Raw genomic sequence first — 26,766 nt, 5'->3', positions numbered from 1 at the left:
CAAGATGGCTCTTTAGTACTCTTTCCTGTCACGTAGCAAGAGGTAACCACTACTCTGACTCCTAGCAAATACATTCATTTGGCTTATTTTGTATTTCTTACAAATGAAGTCATATAGGATACATTGAATTTTCACTTAATATCACATCAGGAATACCTTTCCATGTCCATGCCTGTTATCAATCTAAATCTGAATATTCATCCACTGATCTCTCTGATCTTCTGATCTATGCCCCTTAGTAATATAGACGAATCCAAATCTAAATCCATTACTGCATTATACCCTTTCTTAGATTTCTCTGTCCTTATTACAACCTGTAATTACATATTTATAGGTTATGATTTCTTTAATGCTTGTCCACCCCATCAGACCATAAACTTCATGTGTGCAGGGCCTGTATCTGTTTTGTTCATTTTGTCCCTAGGACCTTATATAGCGGCTCCCCTATAGCAGTCAACCAATCATTCCTTTTTAAAATTTTTTTTATTGAGGTATAGTTGATGTACAATATTATATAAGTTTCAGGTGTACAACATAGTGATTCACAGTTTTTAAACAATCAATATTTCTTGAATGCATGCATGTGTGAATGAATAAATGCATGTGTGAATAAACTGTAAAATTTACTGAGATAGAAAATACTAGGAATAAAAGCTTCTGGAGAGAAGATCTTGAGTTTTCTTGGACATGCTGTGTTTAGGAAGACCATGAGATATACTGGTGTAGTCTTGGCCTTCAGTAGGCTTCCAGAAGGGATCAAATCCTCTCTTCTGGGTCCTCTGTCCTCATTTCCCATTTATGTGTCTGTTCCTTCCACTAGATTGCTGGCTCCGTGAAGACAGGGACAGTGACTCATCACTTTATCTCCAGTGGACAGCTTGGCACATGGATGGATTCAGTGAATGAACAAGCAGGTGGGTAAGTGTCCCAGTTTGCAAATTCCCAGAAAAGGGCAAAAAAGAAGGTACTGCTTCCTGCCTATGTCTTCCTCCAGCTGTGTCCCTAGAGCTTAGTGTCTAATGCCTGGCACAAAGTAAATACTCAATAAACGCTTGTGGAATTGAACTGCCCTTCTCCAGCTGTAGTCAAAGTAAAAATTTACAGGTCAGCTACAGAATGACATTCCTTAGGGGACTCACTCTGAGGTGCTAAGACAATAACAAAGATCAGTATTTCAAAATATGGAGGACAGTGGGGTTATCTAGTTTGAGTGAATCTTAAGTAAATCTCATTTCCAGTAGTGATGGAATAAAAATGTTTTACAAAACAAAAGACCTTTCCTGAGCTACTGTAGCAGTGCCACTTGTACTTGTATTTGATCTACTTATCATAAGTAGCAAAGAATGAAAATCACCCCAACTTTGGCTTCTAAGAGAGAATTCAAATGTTTATGGAATAATAAGTACTGAATACGATGACTTAAAGTACAGTCGACCCTCCTCGTCCGCGGCTTCTGTAACTTCAGGAATCAGTGTGTCCTAGAACTAATCCCCCTCAGATACTGAGGGATGGTTGTAGTCTAGACTTTAGTAGACTTGTCCTTACTTGCAAATGCTGAAGAATCATCCAAAAAAAAAAAAAAGAGAGGGAAAAAACCTTAGGGTAACTAATGTGTTTGGAAAATATATCTTGTAAGAGGTGATTTATGTGTAAAGATATAATTATGTTATTGTGTTGTTTGGAGTGTTTTGAATGCAATGTTTACAAACAAAATAGAGTGTTGTAAACGAGTAGTACTAGGTGATCAGAACTTGGTCAGCGAGAATACCCCTGCAGATACACAATGAAAAGGTAAGATCTGTAGTTCTATGCAGCACGCTGTTAAACCGTGTCTGTAATCTTCTGTCCAAGTGTCTGTTTCTCTCACTACTCTGCCTGAGGGTAGGTGCTGTGACTTGTTCATGCTGTCTCCCCAGTGTCTGCAAAGAGCAGGTGCTCAAAAGTGATTGTAGAATGAATGAATGAGTGTGCAGTTACTTAGTTTTGCAGTTGCAATAGAAAAGGTTTGAGGATTCCCGTCAAACTCCTATTAGATTTCTCTGGCGACTTTGCTACCATATGTTTGAATTATACATACACATTACATATATAGGCACACATTTATACATTTGTGGATAAAATATAATTAAAAACAATCAGCAAATATTAAACAAAAACTCGAGGTTCTGCCAGTCTTTATGTGGTCACTGGTGACTTTGGTAGCTGCCCAGAATCTTACCTTGAGGAAGGTCAGGCAGTCCTGGTTCTTACTCTTGTCCTTGTCACGCAGGTCGAAGTTGTAGAGGGCCCGGCAGAGTGGGGGTGGCTGGGGAAGCTGCTTGAGGACCTCTACGGAGCTGGCTGGGAAGATCCCACTGACTCCATTGATTTCCCCCTGGTACCAGTTCTCATCCAACTGTCTCCGGAGGAGGATGACATCTCCCTTATTAAACCTCAGGTCACCAGGATTCTGCCCTCGGTAGTTGCACAAGGCCTTTGCTCGCGGCACCTGCAGTGTCACGGATCAATAAAATATGTATGGCTTAGAGGCTGGAGGGACACAAGGGATCATATTAATAACTAAGTACAGGGCACTTCCTATGTACTAAGTGCCGTACGTGGGTCATCTTGTTTAACCTTTGAGATAAACACTATTATTCCCCTTTCTAAGATGAGGTGACTGAGGCACAGAGTGGTTTAGGAAGTTGCCTAAGGTGACACAGCTGGGAAATGGCAGATATGGGGTTTGAACTCTGACAATCTGATTTTAGAGACCTGTTCTTTTTTTTTAATATACATTTATTTATTATTTATTTATTTATTTTTGGCTGCATTGGGTTTTCGTTACTGCGTGCGGGCTTTCTCCAGTTGCGGTGAACGGGGCTACTCTTCCTTGCGGTGAGCCAGCTTCTCATTGCAGTGGCTTCTCTTGTTGTGGAGCACGGGCTCTTGGCGCAGGCTTCAGTAGCTGTGGCGCACGGGCTCAGTAGTTGTGGCTCGCGAGCTCTAGACCGCAGGCTCAGTAGTTGTGGCGCACGGGCTTAGTTGCTCCGCGGCACGTGGGATCTTCCCGGACCAGGGCTTGAACCCGTGTCCCCTGAATAGACAGGCGGATTCTTAACCACTGCGCCACCAGGGAAGCCCAGAGACCCTGTTCTTTTTTTTTTTTTTTTTTTTTTTTTTGCGGTGTGCAGGCCTCTCACTGTTGTGGCCTCTCCCGTTGCGGAGCACAGGCTCCGGATGCGCAGGCTCAGTGGCCATGGCTCGCGGGGCCCAGCCGCTCCACGGCATGTGGGATCTTCCCGGACCGGGGCACGAACCCATGTCCCCTGCATCAGCAGGTGGACTCTCAACCACTGCGCCACCAGGGAAGCCCAGACCCTGTTCTTAATCACTATGCAGAGAACAGGATTTTGGACTTGACTCCACAGCTATGTGAACTTGAGTGAGGCTGTGACTCTTTCTGGGATCTGAATACTGATTTTGAATTATGGCTCCACCTCTTTGCTCTTGTGTGACTGTGGTCAAGCTATTTCATCTTTCTTAAACCACATTCATTTATAAAAATGGGGTAATAATAGAATGTCTACCTCATTAGAGTTGCTGTGAGGACTAAAAAATATTGATAATGCATTCTGTGTATTGCTTGGTACATAGTATGTGCTCAATAAATGACACCTCTTAGAATTAACACCTGTAATGTAGGGCTCAGTGTTGACGGCAAGAAAATTGAGGTGAAAACCCCCTGAAAATAGAAAGTGCTACGTGAGAGTGATGCATTATAAGTTGTCTTCAGCCTGTCTAGAAAGTGTAAACCTCATGTGTGTTTGGATCTTTAGGAAGCACAACCGAGATGAGTTAATAGTCAGAAATCAATAATCACCTAAAAAAAAATCAGCTAAAGAATTGTCATTTGTCAACTCAATTTTCAGTCTAAATAATTATTTCAGTCAAATGCATTTCTTTTCCTGATTGAAACTGGTTTCTCCACAGAGAAATGGCGTCACTTTGGTCTTGTTTGAGGTCAGTTTGACAAATGGAAAGTTCTAGTAACTTAGGTTTTATAGAAAGCCCTTCAGTGTCACCTGTGATTGTATTGTATTTTGTGCTTTCCTCGGCCATTGGGTGGAGTATTCCCCTCTGCTGGGGACAGTCTTGCTGGGACCTTCAAGGACCTTCAGAGTCTGCAGTGTTCATTTGAAAAGGAATTTCAAGCAGCTTCAGGGTCGAGACAAGGCCTGAATGGCATCATATTGCTGATGGGACAGCAGCAGAGCAATGGTTTTCTGCTGGTCCCTGGGGAGTTAGAAAACCACAGGAACATAGCTCATCCTTGGGAAACTGGTGGACAAATGAGCAAAGATGTATGTGCTAGGAGGTTTAACACACTGTTGTAGATAAATGGAACCAGTTGAATAAATTATGATACATCCATACAATGGAAAACCCTACAGTCATTAAAACTGATGATGTTGATCTATAATTAATAACACTGAGAGTTACTCATAATATACTGTTAAGTATAATAGAAGAGATTAAAAACAGTTATGTAGACTAGGCTCTCTTTGTAAATACACATATATATTTTTTACCTGGGGAAAATGCTAGATGGCTATATACTAACATTTTAAGAGTGGTTATTTCTAAATGATGAGATTTTTGAATATTAAAAAAAAAAAGTTCCCCTAAGTGCTTTGCAGTGTTTTCTAACTTTCCTACAATGAAAATATTGTACTGTCTATTACAATTGGATAGTAAAAAGAAAATGAATGAAGCTGGGGGATGAGAAGTGAAAGGTATGGGAGGAATTTCGGAAGAAAATAAGCCTAGCTGAGTGGGATCAACAAACCACGTAACTACCTTTTGGAGAAGCTTCTCCCTTACCTGAGAAGTAAGCAGGTAGAAGCAGATCGAGAACAGAGGATTTCTGGGGAATGATCTGAATCTGTTAGACTCCCAGGGTTAGACATATCAGGGAATAATAATTGTCGCTAAGCCTTCTCCCAATTTTACACTGTGATATAAATCACATTTTTATGGGTATATGAGCACCTGGCACCCACTGGTCACATTTACCAGGCTCACTGGCAGCTACATCTGGCCAATGGGATATAAGCAAATTTTAGGAAGTGTTCCTACTGAGAGAGACTGACTTTCTTTTTCTTTCCTCCATTTTGCTATGTGGGATGCAGAGCTGGCGCTCTAGCTGCCATCTTGAACAATGAGGATAAGGGTCACACCTAAAAAGGGGAGAAAGTAGTCTGGGTTGCAGAGCTGCCAGGCAAGTCCTGGACTACTTTACTTCCAGACTTGTGTCTGAAATCTAAATAAACTTCCATCTTGGCTAATACACTGTTATTTTGGATTTATAAAAGGAAAAGAAAGAAAAGGAAGGAAGAATGAAAAAATTAGGAAAAAAGGAATTGAAGCTCCTTTGACTTTGCATAATAATGATAATATCAATAGCTAATATTTATTGAGTGCTTCCTCCTATGTACCAGATACTGTGCTAAGCACTCCACAGTATATTTTATTTAATTCTCACAACAACCTGTGATTAGAAAACTGGGGATCAGAGAGGTTAAAAATTTGCCAAAGTTCATGAAGCTAGAAAGTGGTAGATTTTGGAATTTGAGCTCAAGTATGTCTATTCTCAAGCCCAAGGTCTTAACTACTCAACCAGTTTCTCAAAATGAAGTCTGTGGTTTACCTAGATCACAGTCTCAGGAAATGTAAAAAATGCAGACTCTTGGACCCCATCCCTGACCAATTTGACCAGAATCTCTTAGAGGGCAGTTTAAGTAGCTGCATTTTTATCCAGCTCTCCCATCCATCCAAGTTTGATGCCGCTGGTCTGAGTTATGTCTTTTTCTAACTAAAATGGAGATTTGATGTAGTTTTGTAAATGGCTGAGCTGCTTTTTCCCTTTCTTTTCTGGAAGACATTCCCATACAAGGTGGCTTATGTATTTTAATGACTATTGAGCAAGTATATTAGACTAAAACTGCACAAAATGCTTAAATCTCTTTGAAGGTGCATAGACTTTGAAACCCTGAGAGAGTACTAATTGCCTGACCATCTTCACCTTTTCTCTATCTCCCCTCAGTTGAGATAAACTATTGTGGAAGCAAACTGTAAATTCTATTTTTAACATGAAGATTCTTTTCATCACCTCTTTTCTTCATTCTCCCCTTTTACTCTCAGTCCTACATTCATACTTATAGAAAACATTGGCTTCCATGCTGTAAAGAGGGTGGGGGTGGGGAAGGAGAGAGAAAGAATCTGAAGAGGGGAAGGAAATTAGCATTTATTGTGTTTCTGGCAAGCCATAGAGATTTGTCTTACATTATTGCACTACTGCACTTTCCATGTACAGTACTATCTCATTTATATGAGCTCAAAGCCCTGTGAAGTAGGTTTATCTTAATTTTATTGACGAAGAAACAGGTTCTGAGACGTTCAACCTTCAGGCAAAGTCACACAGCCAATGTACAGCGGCCCCGAGACTGACTTCCGTTCATTTGACGTCAAAGCCCTGATTTCTCTTTCATCCCGCTGAAGTCACCTAGTATGTTTTTCCATCATAAAACTCATTTGGGGTGATGTTTTATAATCACAATCTGAATAGAGTTTGAATGCCATCTGCTTGCTGCTGGCTGAACGAGCATGAATTATTGAACTCTAGAGCCCTCGCATAAAAGTTAAGCACCTGCCTGAAGAGACTCAGCTGGTTGATTCTATCTAGTCAGCAGTGGTTCTCTCAAGGGAAAATGACTCCAAGTTCTGCAGCAGCCATCACCCATTGTTTTGTTGGGTGAAACAAAACACCACCCCAATTGTTTTCTGTCTCGACAGGTGCAGGAGGGAGGGAGAATGGGGATAAAGTGGGTGTGGCGGTCTCACAGCCAGGTCATTACCAAATGTTTCTCCTGGTGTTTTTCAGAAAGCCAGATAATCCAGTGGAAGGCTGTGTGTGTGCCTACAAAGCTTTCCTTCTCTGAGATTCAAAAGGATTAATACTTCTATGCACCTGTAGTTTGTCTATTGATTTGTCATCTCAGTAGGGTGAGGTGAAAGCCACACGAGGTCCATGCTTTTGATGGAAGATAAAGCACAGAACCCTGAAATAAGGAAGCAGGGGGTATGCAGAGACATTAGTGGTAAAATTATGTTTTAGTAGTTACGTGTGTTGGTAATAAAATGGCAGCCATCCCTTCTCTGAGGATCCACCCAGTTGCTCTCCATCTTCTCATGGGCATGTTATTCACTCTGGTCACACTGCATACACATGGGTATGTGGCCCAGGCTGGCCAGTTACATAACCGAGCAAGGCCCTGTGAAGGCCTTTCTGGGGACAGAAGCACCCCCACCCACCCCCACCATGTCCCTTGCCTCCTGTTTGTAAAAGAGCTTTAGCCTCCTAGGCCTTCCCTGAGTTCCAGAGAACAAATTCAATCAAAAATGAGAAAATGCAGAAACAAAAACAGTCAAGTGAGACAACATAATAGTTTAGCCATAATACAAAGTCAAGGACCTTCAGTTCCTGCTTAAGGACTATAAGTAATATTTTAGCCATGTCCTTGAGTTGTTTTACAGATACTAAAACCCTCCCCAGGTGAAAAAAGTTAGCTGCATGCTGACCATATACACGTAGACCCCAGACAAGTTAAATCCAAAAGGTTGATGATGTTAACTCCCAAAATACCACTCAGTTACCTCTCCACCAACCAATCAGAGAAATGTCCATGAGCTGATCCGGCACCCTGCAACCCTCTCCCTCACCTTGCCTTGAAAATCCCTTCCCTGAAATCCTTCAGGGAGTTTTGATCTTTTGAGATTAGCCACCCATTCTCCTTGCTTGGTGTCCTGCAGTAAACGCCGCACTTTCCTTCACCACAACCTGATGTCAGTAGATTGGCTTTACTGTGCGGGTGAGTGGACCCAAGTTTGGCTCGGTAACAGAGTGCCCAAATCCTCCTGGCATAAAGCTTGGTACAGGGCAGGCGTGTGCCCCAAATAGGGTCAGTTAGAATCTTCTTTGACATTTGATATATAGACACCCAAGAAGAGAGTGTTTCTTTTGGATCATGAGCCTGGAGGTGGTAAGCCTTGGACTACCAGTGGTGATATTTCCCAGCCAGCAGACACACCTTCCTGAGTGAAGCTGCAGAAGGCAGCAGAACTAGAGATATCGTGAGATAAACAGGTAAGTAATGGATAGAGCCTTCACAAGAAAATTTGAATGTCTATATCCAACTGTGCCTAAAGGATACACAGTTAAATGAGATGATATCCTCAATGTATTGCTTATTACTGAAACTGCTTGGAGTTATTTTCTGACCCCTGAAACTGAAAAAGTCCTGATTAATACATATTAAAAACCCAGAAACAACAAAACTGCATAGCAGTGAAATATCCAAAAAGCAGAATTCAGAAACAGCAGGAGGACTAGCTGCCAATGAGCTCTGAGCTTATTTCCAATTGGAAAATAAAGAAGGAGGCATATGGATTGATAACAGGGTAAGAGAAAAGGAGCCCAAGATTAGAATCATCACAGTGATGAGACAAGGGAAAAAGCCGAGCTGGAGTGAGCATTCAGCCTGTTCCTGTGTAATGAACTGTTCACCATGCATGAGTGGCACTCCCACTTGTTTAGAAAGAGGTAGGCCTGGTTCTCTAGTTCTGGCATCAGATGGGGCCAAAAACAACATGCTGAGCTAACTGCTTACCTCCCTAGCTGGTCATGAGATGGCCCGTCACAGGAGAATGGAGCCAAGAGAAAACATCCTGGCCTTTGGCTCAGGTATCATTCACCAGGCTATGAATTCTCTGCCCGAGAGTTTAGGATTTGTGTCTGAAACACCTCTGAAACTCTGTCTCTGAGCCCTGGACACAAGCAGGTGTTTCATAAATGCTTGGTGAATGAATTTGTGAATTAATCAAGAAACATCCAGGAATTGCCATTCCTGGAGGAAAAGAATGCATATAAGATTAATAAATATGACTGCTAATAATTATTGGAAAGATCTAGTGGCATGAACTAGAAAATAAAAAAGGAGAGTTTGGGTCCTCTTTTCCAAATTGCCCTGAATTTTAACAATTTCGTGCTACCCATACTCAAAAAGGTTTCCAAACTCAAATAAGCTCGGGAATCACTGAGTTGAACAAAGTCACACAGGCTCTTTTGCTGACTGGCTTCTCAGAAGTTTTACTCCACTAATGTGACCTTGTATTTGCATCTGGACCACTTTGCAGGATTAGCAGAATGGGCCTGGGGAATGCTGGGTAAAGTAAATGTGACTTCCCCTGTGATTTCATTCCACTCGTGAGGCAAAGGGTCAGCTAACTGTCCTGGGTCCTAACTTCCCAGCTGCTGCTTAGACAACTGAGCCATCCTGCATCTCTCCCTCATGTTGGCAACCCTTTTGGATCTGATGTTGGGGGCAAGGGAGCATATGTTAGAAAGTGCTGGCTGGCCCTTGTGCTCATGTTTCTCTGGTGAGGAGGGGGAACACTTCAGTGCTCACTCAACAGCATCAGATCTATCAAGGCTTGACAAATCCCAGACCGTCTGCTGCTTGGGGGCTTGAGATCACCAGAAGGTCTGAATCCTGGCATTCAAATTTGAGGCCAGGCTTATGAGACATACCGTGTGAGTTTCTTCCTTCATAGAGAATTTTACTTGTTCAGGGGTGGTACTAGGGTGCAACAGAACACAGATGTTAGAGTCAAGTAAGGTGTTGGTTTGCATTCTGGCTTTTGTAACTTTGGCCAAATCACTTAAGTCTTCCTGATTCTTAGTTTGGATTATCCACAAATTGGGGCCAATACCAATACTTCTTTATGCAGTAAACTCAGCAAGTCTGTGTTACCCAAACCCTGCAGATTCCAATGGAAGTTTTGGCCCTTGACCTGGGCCAAACTCTCTAAGCCCCTGGAATATCCTGCCTGACCAGAGAGACTGTTTACCTGGCGTCTTTTTGAGTGCCACCCATGCCAGGCATTGTCTACCTGGTGAAACAAAGATCAAACTTATAAATAAACAAGTATACACAAAATTACAAGTTGGAGTAAGTGTTATAGAGAAGAATAGGGAGGTGAGAGACGCTGAGGGATGGAAGGAGAACCAGTGCAAGGAAGGTTCTTATTATTGGCCTTATACCTATATCTAAAAGTCTATTCTGTCCTGTGACTTTTGTCATGTATCTCTCTCCTTTTTCTCTCCCCCCAGCCTTTTGTCTCAGCCTCTCTTCTTCTAGTCCTAGGTAGAGACCTGGGAGAGCACAGCTGTCCATTTTCCTTCCTTTTTGTGTGTGTGTGTGTGATTTAAAAAAAAAATTTAATTTACTTTATTTTTTATACAGCAGGTTCTTATTAGTTATCCATTTTATACATATTAGTGTATATATGTCAATCCCAATCTCCCAATTCATCCCACCCCCCACCCACCCACCTCCCCCCTGCTTTCCCCTCCTTGGTGTCCACACTTGTTCTCTACATCTGTGTCTGTATTTCTGCCTTGCAAACCAGTTCATCTGTAGCATTTCTATATGCGTTAATATATGATATTTGTTTTTCTCTTTCTGACTTACTTCACTCTGTATGACAGTCTCTAAGTCCATCCACATCTCTACAAATGACCCAATTTCGTTCCTTTTTATGGCTGAGTAATATTCCATTGTATATATGTGCCACATCTTCCTTTTTGTTTTTATTTAAACATCTTTATTGGAGTATAATTGCTTTCCAATGGTGTGTTAGTTTCTGCTTTATAACAAAGTGAATCAGTTATACATATACATATGTCCCCATATCTCTTCCCTCTTGTGTCTCCCTCCCTCCTACCCTCCATATCCCACCTCTCTAGGTAGTCACAAAGCACCAAGCTGATCTCCCTGTGCTGTGCGGCTGCTTCCCACTAACTATCTATTTTACATGTGGTAGTGTATATATGTCCATGCCACTCTCTCACTTTGTCCCAGCTTACCCTTCCCCCTCCCCATATCCTCAAGTCCATTCTCTAGTAGGCCTGTGTCTTTATTCCCGTCTTGCCCCTAGGTTCTTCATGACCACTTTTTTTTTCTTTTTTTTTAGATTCCTTATATATGTGTTAGCATATGGCATTTGTTTTTCTCTTTCTGACTTACTTCACTCTGTATGACAGACTCTAGGTCCATCCATCTCACTACAGACAACTCAATTTCATTCCTTTTTATGGCTGAGTAATATTCCATCATATATATGTGTCACATCTTCTTTATCCATTCATCTGTCGATGGACATTTAGGTTGCTTCCATGACCTGCCTATTGTAAATAGAGCTGAACATTGTGGTACATGACTCTTTTTGAATTATGGTTTTCTCAGGGTATATGCCCAGTAGTGGGATTGCTGGGCCATATGGTAGTTCTATTTTTAGTTTTTTAAGGAACCTCCATACTGTTCTCCATAGTGGCTGGATCAGTTTACATTCCCACCAACAGTGCAAGAGGGTTCCCTTTCTCCACACCCTCTCCAGCATTTGTTGTTTGTAGATTTTCTGATGATGCCAGTTCTAACTGGTGTGAGGTGATACCTCCTTGTAGTTTTGATTTGCATTTCTCTAATAATTAGTGATGTTGAGCAGCTTTTCATGCGCTTCCTGGCCATCTGTATGTCTTCTTTGGAGAAATGTCTATTTAGGTCTTCTGCCCATTTTTGTATTGGGTTGTCTGCTTTTTTAATATTGAGCTGCATGAGCCGTTTATATAGTTTGGAGATTAATCCTTTGTCCGTCCATTTTCCTTCTTTATCTATCTCCTGCCACTGTGGGTCAGTGGGCACAGCATTCCTTCCTTCCTCCCTTAATCAAATATCAATCAGGCACCAGGAATGTGCCAGTCTTCTTTCCCCTGATCTCTCCTGCCTTCTTTCTGAGTTATCAGGGGTCCTAGGGCAGGAAAAGGGGGAAGGAAGCAGGATTTACGCCAGTGGGCAGAGAAAGAACCATTCATAACCAGCAGCCTGTTTTCAGGGTCACCATTAGCATGCTTTCATTTTTCCTTCCAGACATTTCTCTGAGATTGCCTTGGGGTGATTTCATTCCCCCATCAGAGGAGGTAATCCCAGACATGCTCATGGCCATATTCTTGGCTACCTACATAAGCTGGTTTTTTATACACAGCTTGGGATTGCATTTGAGATGAGCTGGGTGCCAGATCCTGGAGCTGTTCAGTGGCAGAACACTGAATTCTCCAGGGAACCAAAGCATTTTGGTTGCCATCTCTTCTAACAGGAGGGTACAGGGCACCTGTGAGGGAGGGCTGGAGGTGCGTGGGAGCCTGAAGGACAGAGGGAAGAGCCATCTCACTCCTCCTGGGAGGCCACTCTGCCCCCTTCCATTTTCTCCATTCCCAGAGAGAGCTTTTCCTGTAGGTGTGGCACTTGGTGGATGAGTCTCTTTCCATATGGCTCGAGAAACTGAGCCAAGTCCACCATGCAGAGGGAGGGAAGATGAGTCAAATGACCCTCCCACCACCATCACCACCACTTTTCTGACTTAGGGGGAAAAAAACTGTGGTCACATGTACACTGGCTTTCTCCTCCAAGTTGTTTCTCTCTTTCACCTCCATGTGGATGTTTCTGGAGCTGAAAGAGGAATGACTGGTGACAACAGGATTCAGGCAAACAGCAGAACGTTTCTGATAATGGAGCCATCTGGTCTGGGGACTGGAAGTGGCCCCTAGATGTAATACACAACTTACAGACTTGGGTCCCTGAGAGAGGCACTGAACCTCTCTGGGCCTCGGTTTCCTCAACTGCAAAGTGAAGAAGGTGAATTTTACCATTCCTTCAAATGCTAACGATAATGGGATATTAAGTGAATGATCAGAGCTCCAGGAGTATCTTTAGAATATGCTAGAAATAAGGGCGATAGATGAGATGAAACCAAATTGGCAAAATATCTTTTTTGAATTTTATTTATTTATTTTTATACAGCAGGTTCTTATTACTTGTCTATTTTATTCATATTAGAGTATATATGTCAAGCCCAATCTCCCAGTTCATCCCACCATCACCACCCCTGCTTTCCCCGCTTGGTGTCCATACGTTTGTTCTCTACATGTGTCTTTCTGTCTTGCAAACTGGTTCATCTGTACCATTTTTCTAGATTCCACATATACGCATTAATATACGATATTTGTTTTTCTGACTTACTTCACTCTGTATGACAGTCTCTACGTCCATCCACATCTCTACAAATGACCCCAAATTGGCAAAATATTGATAATCATTGAGATTTGAGTCATGGGTAGAGGCAGTTTATTCCACTACTGTCTCTGCTCTTGTGTACGTGGTCCTCCTAGAATGGCTGGTGAGTAAAGGTGCCACTGCAGGACAGGCTGTGGTGAGGAGTGAAGGGACGTGAGTGCCCCAGAACCGCGGGGAAAGTGACTTTGGAGAGGAGAGCTGAAGTGGCTGGGCTTGTCCTCTCCTGTCCAAAAGGTACATCTGGATTTCAAATGCTTTACTTTTTTTTTTTAACATCTTTATTGGAGTATAATTGCTTTACAATGGTGTGTTAGTTTCTGCTGTATAACAGAGTGAATCAGCTATACATATACATATATCCCCATATCTCCTCCCTCTTGCATCTCCCTCCCACTCTCCCTATCCCACCCCTCTAGGTGGACACAAAGCACGGACCTGATCTCCCTGTGCTGTGTGGCTGCTTCCCACTAGCTATCTATTTTACATTTGGTAGTGTATATATGTCAATGTTACTCTCTCACTTCGTCCCCGCTTACCCTTCCCCCTCCCCGTGTCCTCAAGTCCATTCTCTTCATCTGCGTCTTTATTCCTGTCCTGCCCCTAGGTTCTTCAGAACCAGTTTTTTTTGTTTTTAGATTCCATATATATGTGTTAGCATATGGCATTTGTTTTTCTCTTTCTGACTGACTTCACTCTGTATGACAGCCTCTAGGCCCATCCACCTCACTACAAATAACTCAATTTTGTTTCTTTTTATGGCTGAGTAATATTCCATTGTATATATGTGCCACATCTTCTTTATCCATTCATCTGTTGATGGACACTTAGGTTGCTTCCATGTCCTGACTATTGTAAATAGAGCTTCAAATGCTTTACTTCTTAAATAGCCTCCTCCTCTCTGACTTGGATGTTTGTCTGTGTGCCTATCTACACTTATTTGCACTTTAATTTGGTGATACCCAAAGAAAAAGTCTACATGACTTTTGTTGAAAACAGCAAGCCCTGGGAAGTTAGAAATCTTCCCTCTCAGTTCAGCTGTCCTTGAGACGGCATTGTCAATACCAGGACCTCCTGCAAATCTGCAGTGTATCTGCCTCTTTGAAATCAAAATTCAGAGCATGCCTCTCCTTTACACCAAATGGAACAGATGTGACCTTACAGGAGAAGTACCCTGCCTGCCTGTAGAGCTGGACCCCATTTTAGGAGTGAGTGGCTGGACATCAGAGAGATACTAAAGACCCGCATGTCATCTGTCACACTGAGCACAGGATCGTTCCAGTGGAAAGCTTGAATTGAGGGAAACCCGCTGAAAGTCCCTGAGAAATGGAAACCGTTTCCGAGGATTAAGCCATAGAAGTATTACAGCAGCTATTTGCAACATATTCCACAATGAGATAAAGTCATTAGTCCTCCCAGGAATATGAGATACTGCAGAATATGCGGACAGTTCCTTTCTTCTTTAAGGTCTTATCCAGATAGGTGCCAATATCTTTGGCATTGCCTCTGTCTTCTGCATCTTGGTCTTTAGAAAGCCTTTGCTGTTTCTTCCCATAAGGTTGAGTTGGGCTTCCTTTTTTAGCGAGCCACTGCACCCTACACTTCCCCTGACACAGCACTCATCACTTTGTATTGTAATTGCTGGTTCACTTGTCTGCTTGTCCACCAGACTTGAACTGTGCAGCAGCAGGGTCTATGATTTGTTCCATCTTTATGCCACTCACACGTGGCAAAGCAATGGCATCCACTCTTTCATTCAACACAGATGTTCTGAATGCCTACAGCACATCATACCGATGCAGTCTCTGCCTTTATGGGATTTACATTCTACCAGCATCTAGTAAGAACCAGTAAGTATTTGTTGAATGAATGAATGAATGAATGAATGAATATTAAGCCACACCATGCCACTTAAACCCAACTCCAACTTTGATATTTTGCCATCTCTGCTCCTGACATAAAATTCCAACAGGCCCGACTAGTTATTTTTCCAGGATTGGGGTGTATCCAGGCATGCTAGCCACGGATAAAAATAGTATTTTTATAGGTCATCCTTTAAAAAGGCCCTATTACATAAAATGTGCTTTGAGCTATGTCCGTATCCCTATTTTTCCAGCGGATACCTGCCTTGGAGCCTCCCACTGCTGAAGACTTTTTCTTGCCTACATGTCCTCTTCATCAAGTGTCTAATTTCCACTACAGGAAGCCATGCTGAGTGACAAAAAACGCCAGCTGGCAGTGCCGGGAAAGGGAGCAGAAGGAAGTAAGGAGATATCTTTTTCTGCCTATTCAGAACATTGAAATCCAATTTCTCGCTGGCCACATGAGCCAAAGAAAGCAGCTCCTAGCAGCTGTTGATCTGAGAGGCTCCAGTCTCAGCTCTGTGACCCGGGTGTCACTGGCACTCCTCAGGCACGTCTGGGACTGGGTTGGCATGACGGAATGGCCCTGCTCTTCTCTCCCCCGAGCACTGGCTTTGGGTGGGCCTGTTTCAGATGGCAGAAAAAATGATAGACTCACTCTGTGAAAAATCTTCTTTGTTGTGGATGGACATTCCTTGATAATTGCTGCCCCAGGGTTCCTCCTCTTTCTATTCCTTTCATTCTCACTTGGCGGTGTGCTGGTAAACCAGCTCTCCAACAAAGGGAAAAAAAGGCTCTGATTTGTAGTATTTGCCAATTTCCATGGTGTAATTACTCCTACCTGGGCTACCAACCTGGCGTTGCTGAATATGGAGTTGGGAAGACAGGAGACATATGTGTTATTGCCTTTTGTGGGCCCGCAGGGACCAGGTCTGACACTGCGACACAGCTCCCTAATTCACGCTCGCTCAAGAGGTGCAAGATGGTACAGAACAGTACGGTTGTCTTTCTACAACTCGGACTTCGGGATATGGTTTGTAAAATACTTCTGCATCTGTTGGGTCATTGGGCTCTAACCACAACAGTGCACGGTAAGAATTACTATGCCTATTTGGTGGAGGAAGAAATCGAGGCACAGGAAGCTAGGACTTGCCTCAGCTCCGAGAGCTGGGATTTGCTCAGGCCCTGTCTCTCCACTCTTAACCCTAGTCATTCTCCTACCACACTGCCCGCTGCAGCCCAACCGCACATCTTTCTGTACTACCAAAGCCTCATGCATGGCTACTTCTTACATTCTTCCAGAATGTTCTTTAAGCATCCCACCCTCTTCCTCTCCTGCCCAACTGCTACATGTTTTTTCAGTCTCAGCTTAAACAGTATGTCCCTGAGTGTCCGTTTCAGGGGCAGGGATCTCTTCCGGGTACTTTAATGACACTGTCTAGCACAGCACCCCCATGCCCCCAGTATGGTATTTGTTAAATGGCTTGTTTATGGACCTTCCTCCTCCATCAGACTGTAAACTTGGTGAGAGCAGAAACTTTTAATGAGCTCACCTTGTTCCTAGTGCCAAGCACAGTGTCTGGCCCAATAAGTATTTTTAATCATTATTTATTTACTTTTGGCTGTGTTGGGTCTTCGTTTTCTGTGCGTGGGCTTTCTCCAGTTGCGGTGAGAGGGGGCCACTCATCATCGCGGTGCGCGGGCCTCTCACTATCGTGGCCTCTCCCGTTGTGGAGCACAGGCTCCAGACGCGGAGGCTCAGTAGTTGTGGCTCACGGGCCTAGTTGCTCTGCGGCATGTGGGATCTTCCCAGACCAGGGCTCGAACCCGTGTCCCCTGCATCGGCAGGCAGACTCTCAACCACTACGCCACCAGGCAAGCCCCCCAATAAGTATTTTTAGAATGAATGAATCCATGAGTGATGGTCTCCTAACCCGAAATTCACAGAATGCTTTTTTTTTTCTATACCTATCTCCTATCAGGACCCCAAAGAATACATTTCCTCATAGGTTGGTTGAGGTTTTCTCAGGAACCCGGGGAGGTTTCTGCTAGAATGCACAGCCAGCCAGACGGCTCCATTGTCGGTGGCAGCTGCTCCCCTCCTCTGCCTTGCTGTGGCCCCTGTGGGCTTTTCCAAGTGTCACAGAAGTAAGCTGAGAAACCTATTTGGTGTGGTCTGAAATGTGCTCATTACACACATGCCATGACAGACACAGGCAGGAAGAAGGCTCCAGCCAGAAACACCTGCACCTCTGGGAAAGGAGGAATGTTTAGGAATATTCCGGAACCAGCATGTCCTGTAATTGCAAGACTGAGCCTTCTGAATTAGCATTGATTCCCTCAGTTTCCCTCTGAGGAGGCAGGAAAGGGTCAGGGCTGCTTGCACGCTGGGAGCTGCTGACCTTTTAGCATCACAGAATCTCATACATACCTGTGGCGCTCATCACAAACATCTAATCATCGTCTGTAAACACAGGTGGCTGCCACTTAAAACAGACAGGTGTAGTCTGGCACACGTGAGTGACTTCCCTTATATTACCTGAGCCTACCTAGTAACCCAAACTTCAAGGCGTTCATCTTTGCTCTTGAGCACAGATGAGGAAAAAATAATTTAATAATCATAGAGGATCTGATGATGCCTCTGGAAGCATTCTGTGCCAAGAGCTGTCTGTGATGATGGAAGTGTGCTATTCTGTACTGTCTTATACAGTAGCCACCAGCCATACGTGGTTACTGAGAACTTGCCATATGGCTAATGTGATGGAGGAACTGGATTTTAGATTTTTATTTTTAATTCATTTAAATGTAAATAGCCACATGTGGTTAGTGGCTACTACACTGTACAGCATAGCTCTAGATCTAACAGTTACAAGATATACAGAAGACTGAAGACATATTAAATGACACGCCCCCCCCCAAAAAAATAAACAAATGACACAACAGGGATGTAATAAGAAAAATTCAGAAAGTGGGAAACTCTAAGACAAATGACCCAATTCCTCTAATGAGTATATTGCAAGGAAAAAAAGAAGAGAATGTGTGTGTGTGTGTGTGAAACAGAGAGATTGAGACATGTAAGAAGCATATGAACCAAGTGTAATGTGTGGACCTTGGTGGATCCCGATGAAAACAAACCAATTATTAAAAACTTCTGAGACAATTGGGGAAATTTGAACACTGACTGGGTATTTGATGATATCAAGGAATTTTTAGATGTGATAATGGTATTGAGACTATGTTTAAAAAAAAAGAGTCCTGGGCCTTCCCTCGTGGCATAGTGGTTAAGAATCCACCTGCCAATGCAGGGGACATGGGTTTGATCCCTAGTCTGGGGAGATCCCACATGCCGCAAGCAACTAAGTCCATGCACCACAACTACTGAGCCTGTGCTCTAGAGCCCGCGAGCCACAGCTACTGAGCCCGCGAGCCACAACTACTGAAGCCCATGTGCCTAGAGCTCATGCTGTGCACCAAGAGAGGCCACCACAACGAGAAGACTGTGCACTGCAACGAAGAGTGTCCCCTGCTCGCCACAACTAGAGAAAGCTCGCGCACAGCAACGAAGACCAAACTCAGCCCAAAAAAAAAAAAAAAAAAAAAAAAATTTAAAAAAACGATCAATATTTTTTAAAAAAGAGTCCTTATCTTTTAAAGGTACCTATTGAGTTGTTTACAGATAAAAGAGGATGATATATGAGCTTTATCTCAATTTAATCTAGTGGAGGGAGAAAGTGGGGTATAGATGAAATAAGATTGTTGATAATTGTGGAAGCCAAGTGATGGCTACACAGCAGGTCACTATTATTAGTTTCTTTGTTTTTTTTATTAGTTATCTATTTTATATATATTAGTGTATATATGTCAATCCTGATCTCCCAGTTCATCCCACCACCAGCCCCCTCTGCTTTCCCCGCTTGGTGTCCACACGTTTGTTCTCTACATCTGTGTCTCTATTTCTGCCTTAAAATTGTTGATAATTGTGGAAGCCAAGTGATGGCTACATAGCAGTTCAGTATTATTATTTTCTTCGTTTTTTACGTCAAGAAACTTTCATAATAAAAAGTTTTAAAAATTATCAGAGGAATGCCAATGTTGGTGAGAGTATGGACAAACAGGCACATTCCTTCTTTTGTTTTAAATTGAAGTATAGTTGATTTACAATGTTGTGTTAATTTCTGCTGTACAGCAAAGTGATTCAGTTATACATATACATACATTCTTTTTTTTATATTCTTTTCCATTATGATTTATCATAGGATATTGAATATAGTTCTCTGTGCTATAGAGTAGGACCTTGTTGTTTATCCATCCTACATATAATAGCTTACATCTGCTAAGCCCAAACTCCCACTCCATCCCTCCCCCAATGCCCTCCCCCTTGGCAACCACAAATCTGTTCTCTATATCCATGAGTCTGTTTCTGTTTCATAGATAGGTTCATTTGTGTCATATTTTAGATTCTACATGTAAGTGATATCATATGGCATTTGTTTTTCTTTCTGACTTCACTTAGTATGACAATCTGTAGTTGCATCCATGTTGCTGCACATGGCATTATTTCACTCTTTTTTATGGCTGAGTAGTATGCCATTGTATATGTGAACCACATCTTCTTTATCCATTCATCCGTCAATGGACATTTATGCTGTTTCCATGTCTTGGCTATTGTGAATAGTGCTGCATGTATAGGGGTGCATGTATCTTTTTGAATTGAGTTCTGTCTGGGTAAATGCCCAGGAGTGGGATTGCTGGGTCATATGGTAGTTCTATTTTTAGTTTCCTGAGGAACCTCCATACTGTTCTCCATAGTGGCTGTACAAACTTACATTCCCACCAACAGTGTAGGAGGGTTCCCTTTCCTCCACACTCTCTCCAGCATTGTTATTTGTAGACTTTTTTTTTTTTTTTTGTAGACTTTTTGATGATGGCCATTCTGACCGGTGTGAGGTGATACCTCATTGTAGTTGTGATTTGCATTTCTCTAATAATTACCAATATCAGGCATCTTTTCATGAGGCACCTTCCTTCTTGAATGCTGGGAGCTTAAATTTCACATTGAGAAGTCAGTTTGGGTACTCTGATCCAGATTTAAACTAGGTGTTCTTTTTGACCCAGAAATCCTAGTTTTAGGAATTTCTTCTTCAGACATGTGAAAGAATCTATAAAAGATTGTGGAGTGGGGAGTCATTTATATGAGTGAAGAATTGGAAACAGCCTAAGTGTCTTTCAGTCATGAAGTGGTTAAATAAATGCTGGTATGTAGCCACTGTGGAGTGAGTGATAAAAGCTTGAGAGAGAATGACATAGATTGGTATGGACCACCATCAGAAAGATGTCCATGATATACTGTTAGGTTAAAAAGAAAAGAAAATTGCAAAAAAACGACACGATATAAAACGACGTATGTGTATGTGTACATATATCAGTGTACAAGCACAGAGAAAGCCTGGGAAAAAAGTTTGCCAAATTGGGGAGGGGAGTAGCTTACATCTGTCCCACGAATAATGAACAGCTGGCTCTTCCATCAGACAACCTGGCAGCTCTGGTCTGAAGGTTGTGTCCCCCGCAAATTCATATGTTAAAATCCTAACCCCCAAAGATGGTAGAATTAGGTAGTGGGGCTTAGAGAGGTGCTTAGGTCACGAGGATGGAGGCTTCATGAACAAGATTAGTGTTTCTGTAAAAAAGACTCCACAGAGCTCCCTAGCTCTTCTGCTATATGAGGACACAGTGAGAAGACAGGGGCTATGAACCAGGAAGAGGATTCTCACCAGAATGAGACCATGCTGGTACCTTGATCTTAAACTTCCCAGCCTCCAGAACTGTGAGAAATAAATTTCTGTTGTTTACAAGCCACGTGGTCTGTGGTATTTGTTATAGCAGCCTGCATGGACTGATACTGGCCCTTCCTCCCAGAAGAAAATGAATGTAGCATCTGTGACTGAGAAGTTTCTTTCAGCACAAACTGTTGATCCCTCCTTCCAAAGTGGAGAGGCGTTTAATAAGTTCATTTCTATGGTGATAATAGCTACCAGTTACTGAGCGACACCCTGTGCCCAGCATCGTGCAGAGAAGTCTACACACAGGTGCTAAGAAGTCTCTCACTCACAGGCTCTCCCACTTGCTAGCTGTGTGACCTTGGACTAGTTCCTTCAGCTGTTTCCTCATATATAAAATGGAAAGAATAATAGTACCCAACTCATGGGTATGAGAATTGAGTGAGATAGTGCATATTAAGTGCCTGATACAAAAAAGTACTCTTATTATTTTTTCACTTCAACATTCCAACATTCCATTTACCCTACGAGGTAAATACTAAATCCGTCCATTTGACAGATGAGAAAACTGAGTCTTAGAAACAGTGGTGTGCTGGCATCAGCTTCAATGGGTTTATGAGAACTAACTGTTAAATATTCATGAAATTTTTGAGTTAGTTGACCATCATGTGGGTAGCTTGAAATTAGCTGAGGTGGGAGTATTTACACCATGGAAACTGGCAAACACTACATTTCCCACCGAGCTGTTAAACATTTACCAGCACACTATTGCTTAGAGCAGTTAAGTAACTTGTCTAAGCCCCATGGCTGGTGAGAGGCGGAGCCGCTCTACGCAACTCCAAACATCTTAATGTTTAGATATGCCTTGTTAGATATGCCTCTAACTCTTTACGAGTTAGAATTCCCATCTCCTGGACAAAGCTAGTAGGATCATGCTCTTCAATATCATGTTCCTAGAAACGTGGTTCTCAAATTTTGGCGCACCTCAGATTCACCCGAAGGGCTTGTTGAAACACAGATCGCTGGGGATCTCAGAATTTCTTATGCGTTTTGGGTGGGGTTCAATAATTTGCGTTTCTAACCAGTTCCCAGGTGATGCTGTTGCTGCTGGTCTGGGGACCGCACTTGGGGAACTGGTATTCTAGTGCAAACTCTGAAGCTTTGTGCTATATATCTTGCCATAATCTTAGTGGCTTTACCAGTTCTTCTCTGATCTAAAGATGGGTGGATTTAGATAGTGGTTCTAGGCCCAGAGCTTTCTACAGGAGACCATTTTGCTAAGATATTTGTGCTCTCAGCAGTCTGAGCACAAGAAAACAAGAACCAAATCTTGGTGCCTCTCTCTCTCCAGTTGGCCCCCATTTAGCTCTGGCAGGTATCCCAGGAACCTGAGCTGCTCCCCACACACAGCGGGAGGCAAATGAAAAAAGAAACATTTCAAAGTCTATCTTTAAAGCCTGGCAGAAAGCTGCCCTATAATTACACTAAGTGAACTAGTTACAACTTCTCTCGTATTGATGTAGGATTATTAAGAGATTGCTCACACAGCCCTGTGGAATTCAACTTATGAATTTAGAGATTTTTTTGTTAAACCACCCTTCTCTTCTAACCACTTCCTGCCTCTGAAATATAATAGAAAACCAAACCAGGAAGGAAAATGAAGTAAATCCTGAATTAATGTTCCTGATCAAAACATGATTGCTGCTTTTAGAAAAGTGTAACTTTCCTAGCCTAATGTTCTAACTTAAGTATTCATTTTTTGGTAAATGGGGGAGAAAGCAAGAGGACATGGAGTTACATATAAAAACTCACCTGCGGACATCACTTCAAAGGAATCTAGAGAAGCTAGGATGGGGGTTTGGCTATCCCAAGGTTGCACAGATTTAATTCATTCTCCCGGCAACGGTATTCTGTGGACACACCAGCCAATGGTGTATAGAAGGAAATAGATGAGGCCAATGGACCGTGGTGGGCCACTTTTATAATCCTGAGCTTGGGAGACAGGACAGACCCTCTTGCCTTAAAATGTACCATGGGCTTATACCATTTAGATTTGCTTTGAATTAGGAAATCAGGGAATATGATTCCAGGAATATGAATTCTTTTTATTAAATATTTAAAATTTTGTATTGGAGTATAGTTGATTTACAATGTTGTGCTAGTTTCAGGTGTACAGCAAAGTGACCCCGCCATAAATATACATATCTCTATTCTTTTTCAGGGGAATATGAATTCTTGCCGGCAATTGGAATCCCAGTTTCTTGAGATTAGGCACTAAATCTTATTAATCTTTGTAGCTCCATATTCCTGAGCACATAATTAGAGTTCAATACACTCAACAAATGCTTATGAGTGACAGAATGTTATTGTGGAAAGAACAAGGGCTTTAGAGTCAGAGCGATTTGCATTCAAATCCCAACTTAATCTCCAGCTCTCTGTGTGACCTTAAGCAAGTTATTTAGCCTCTTTGACACTCAGCTTCTTCATCTGTAAAATGGAGGTCAATCAGTCCATGAAATTTACTGAGTGCCTGTGTGTGCCGACACAGTTTTGGACACTGGGGCACGTCAGCGAAGCGGCCAGAATTTCTGTCCTCGAGGTGTATGTAATATTAGAGCCCCTATCTCAATTTGCCTCTCACAGAGCCCAGATATGAGACAAGAGTCAGAGTTCCTGGGTTCAAATCCTGCTGTGACATCTCAGCAAGTGAACAGTAATAGGACCAGCCATATGGGGATGCTGTCAAGATCCCTCCACCACATATCTATGCATGCCTTTGTGTATATTTGGGCAGATAAGTTACACAAAGAGGCACTCCTACCAAGTAGCTGATGTGGTCGCATTTCAGGGTTTGGTAAGCAGAGGTTGGATTCAGCCTCCGGTATACCTCCTTGGCTGGGTATCATGTGCAAAAACACGTAAGCCTCCTAGAAGAGCAGCTGGCTATCTTTAATCAATAAATGCTATCTTTCATTATTGTAGGTGTATGATGAGAATTTAATGCAAGCAAGGCATCTACAGTATATAGTTGGTGTTCAATAACTGTTAGTTTCCTTCCTCGGAGTCTGTGGGAAAATAGTAAACATATATGTCAGAACAAAGTATAGGTGATGGGCAACCATAAGCTATCTTGTTTTTCCTTTTGTTATAGTAGGTGCAGGAGGTAGTTTGACCTAAGAAAAAGAGCTCTGGGCTAGTAATCAGAAGACTTGGGTTCTGGCCCCGCTCACCCATTGCTTGTCTCTAATTGTCCCAAGTGACCTTCACCAAGCCTCAGTTTTCTCATCTGTGACTGAGATGAGGGTGTGGGTTGGCCTAGGTCACGTGCTGGTATTATGACATGAATGTACTTCATTTGAACAAATTCTTGCTTTGCCTAGTCTGTGTAAAGACAAAAGGGTATGAACCAGACTCTGGAAGGTGGTGAGTGGGTGAGTCTTAGAGTGACTTTCTGTTCTAACATGCTTTATAAAACACTAATTGAAATGACAGGACTTGCCCAGGATCACACAGTGGGTCAGCTTCAAATGACCTCAACTTAGAGAACCATGGGGAGAACTGGATGTAGAGCCTAGCTGTCAACTAGACGGCTTAGGCATGTGAGCTTCTCTTTCATGTTCTAGGCTTGCTTGGGATAACTGGGTTACAGTGGTGAAATCGCTTCTGATCAATTTGGTCTAAGAGTCTATCTGGCTCAGACATTTTATCTGTCATTGACTAATATCTTTCACTTCTCACTGACTTTTCCGGTTAGAACAAGGCTATTCAAATTCCCAGTCAAGCATGAATAAGGCAATCTTTCTGTCAATTTAGGGAGTGAAACTACAGCAAGGTGTTTTCTAAGAGTTAGTGATTTTAGGCAAGTGCATTTCAACTGAAAATCCCTTTTTGTTTTCCTTTTTAACTCCATTAGTCTGTAAAATAGCGAATGAAAGTCATTACTTATCATTTAGTGTTTGCTGTGGATCAGGAACCAGGCTCAAGTGCATTTAGATGTAGTATCTTATTCAGTCTTTATAACCAGCCTATGAGGCAGGTATTACTGTTATTCTATAGGCAAAGAAATTTGAAGCTCAGAGAGGAGAAGTAACCTAAGGTCACACAGCTGATAAGTGGTGGAGTCTGAGGATAAAGCCCAGCCTCCTTCCTCTGCAGCATCCTACATTTATTTATTTATTTATTTATTTATTTACTTACTTACTTACTTATTTTATTGCGGTACGCAGGCCTCTCACTGTTGTGGCCTCTCCCATTACGGAGCACAGGCTCCGGACGCGCAGGCTCAGCGGCCATGGCTCACGGGCCTAGCCGCTCCGCGGCATGTGGGATCTTCCCAGACCGGGGCACGAACCCGTGTCCCCTGAATCAGCAGGCGGACTCTCAACAACTGTGCCACCAGGGAAGCCCCATCCTACATTTATTAATGATCCCTCTCTATGTACTGTTATGGGATTGGCTTCCCTGTTGTACTTGCTTAATATTCCAGGTCAATTAATTCCCCAAATATTTACTAAAATCCATCACATGTAAAGGAAAGTTCTTTATCAGTATGCATGTGACCTGTCACTGTCTTACTCAAGTTGCACAGTTAAGTATTTGTGTACGCTATTCACTGCAGGTGTCGAACTTTTCATAAAAGTCAACACCCTTCATTCCTTATCAAGTGCCTGCTATAAATTACATTTATTGGTTAGTTAGTACTATGTCCTAAGGCAGCATCTCATCTAAGCCTCACAATAGTCCATGAGATAAGTCCACTTATCATCCCAACCCTCAGATAGGGACGTGAGGCACAGAGCAGGGATCTGTCCGCAGCACCGCAGCTTGTAAATGGCAGGGGCCTGGTATGAGGACATAATGTCTTCCATTTCCTTGGACTCTGCTGAGGGTCCAGTGGCCCTGTGTAAAATTTGAACTCAATTCACATTTATGGCTTGGTTAGACTCCAGCAGGGTTGACTGTGAACCATAAGATCAATGGTTTTACTCATCTCTCCCTCTGGGCAGGTGGGGACCAGCTGGGGGCTTTGTCAAGTCAAACAGTGCAGGAGGCAGGGGGGGGGACTAGCCATGCTGCCTGCCCCAAATTGGTGCAGGGGGGCCTATTTCTAAACCCTTCCTTTCCCCCATACTGCTTTCCGTGAGTCACCTTTTGTCAGTGGAGGAGGCTTCCTGTGCGGCTTGCAGCTGCCCCTTTCAGACACCTGAGGGGAGTCAGGGGTATGCCATGTTCAGCCATCCTTCTTAGAGCAAGTGTTGGACAATGCTAGTTCCAAGGACTGGTGCTGAGCAGCGCTTTTGGAGCCATCGTGGTAAAGTGGCTATTGGGAAACTTGAGCTCCAGTGTCACCTGGGAAGGACGGAGTGCCCAGGAATAGAACGGGACATTGCAAATGAGTCGTGAAAAACAAGCCCAGGCTCCGGCCCAGCGCCTGGGCCCAGACGTACTCCTGCAGAAATTCGGCAGAACGTGGGTATAGGACGCTGCCTGTTTGAGCTGGCGTCTCCAAGGTCCCGAGCGCGGCTTGGCTGTAGTGCTTTCGCTCTAGGTTCTGCAAAACCTAGGTGGGCCAGGAAAGGGTTCAGAAGCCTGAGACTCATCAGTGGTCCTACCAGCTTCAGTTCAAGTTCATGTTTTTCTAATTGGCTGCTTCTTGCTGAAACCAATCCAATATATTGTAGACCTAAGATTTCCTCATTGATTGCCAACTGTTTTAGGAGCAAATTTGCATTTGTTTGGAAACTCTGTCCTGTCTTATTGCTCCATTCACTTTAATTCTCTTTTGCTCTCTCCTTCCCTGCTCTCTTAAAACACAGAATAGTAGTTATAAGCTTGGACTGTGGAATCTAGTAGAAATGATTATGAATTCTTGTTTTACTTTTTACACTATGTAAACTTGAG

At 42.8% G+C, this 26,766-nt stretch overlaps 1 protein-coding gene and 1 long non-coding RNA gene across 3 annotated transcripts in view; one reads left to right on the top strand and one right to left on the bottom strand.

Moving 5' to 3' along the window:
• LOC114892172 overlaps positions 1 to 1,582 on the top strand; it is a 67,387-nt gene extending 65,805 nt beyond the window's left edge. Inside the window, exon 2 of the long non-coding RNA XR_003792681.1 lies at positions 821 to 1,582. This is a non-coding gene — a long non-coding RNA (uncharacterized LOC114892172). The remainder of the gene's footprint in view (positions 1 to 820) is intronic.
• Positions 1 to 26,766, bottom strand: part of SH3RF2 (SH3 domain containing ring finger 2) — a 141,099-nt gene that overhangs the window by 76,934 nt on the left and 37,399 nt on the right. For both annotated transcript variants that reach the window (XM_029216841.1, XM_029216840.1), the window contains exon 3: positions 2,219 to 2,488. In XM_029216841.1, the coding sequence (XP_029072674.1) occupies positions 2,219 to 2,488 (270 nt within the window). The remainder of the gene's footprint in view (positions 1 to 2,218; positions 2,489 to 26,766) is intronic.

This window comes from Monodon monoceros, unplaced genomic scaffold (genome assembly GCF_005190385.1).
Source record: "Monodon monoceros isolate NGI ecotype Baffin Bay Population unplaced genomic scaffold, NGI_Narwhal_1 Super_Scaffold_12, whole genome shotgun sequence".
NCBI classification, from domain to species: domain Eukaryota; kingdom Metazoa; phylum Chordata; class Mammalia; order Artiodactyla; family Monodontidae; genus Monodon; species Monodon monoceros.
The sequence above is the reverse complement of the archived record's forward strand: the minus strand, read 5'-3'. Positions and strand labels throughout refer to the sequence as shown.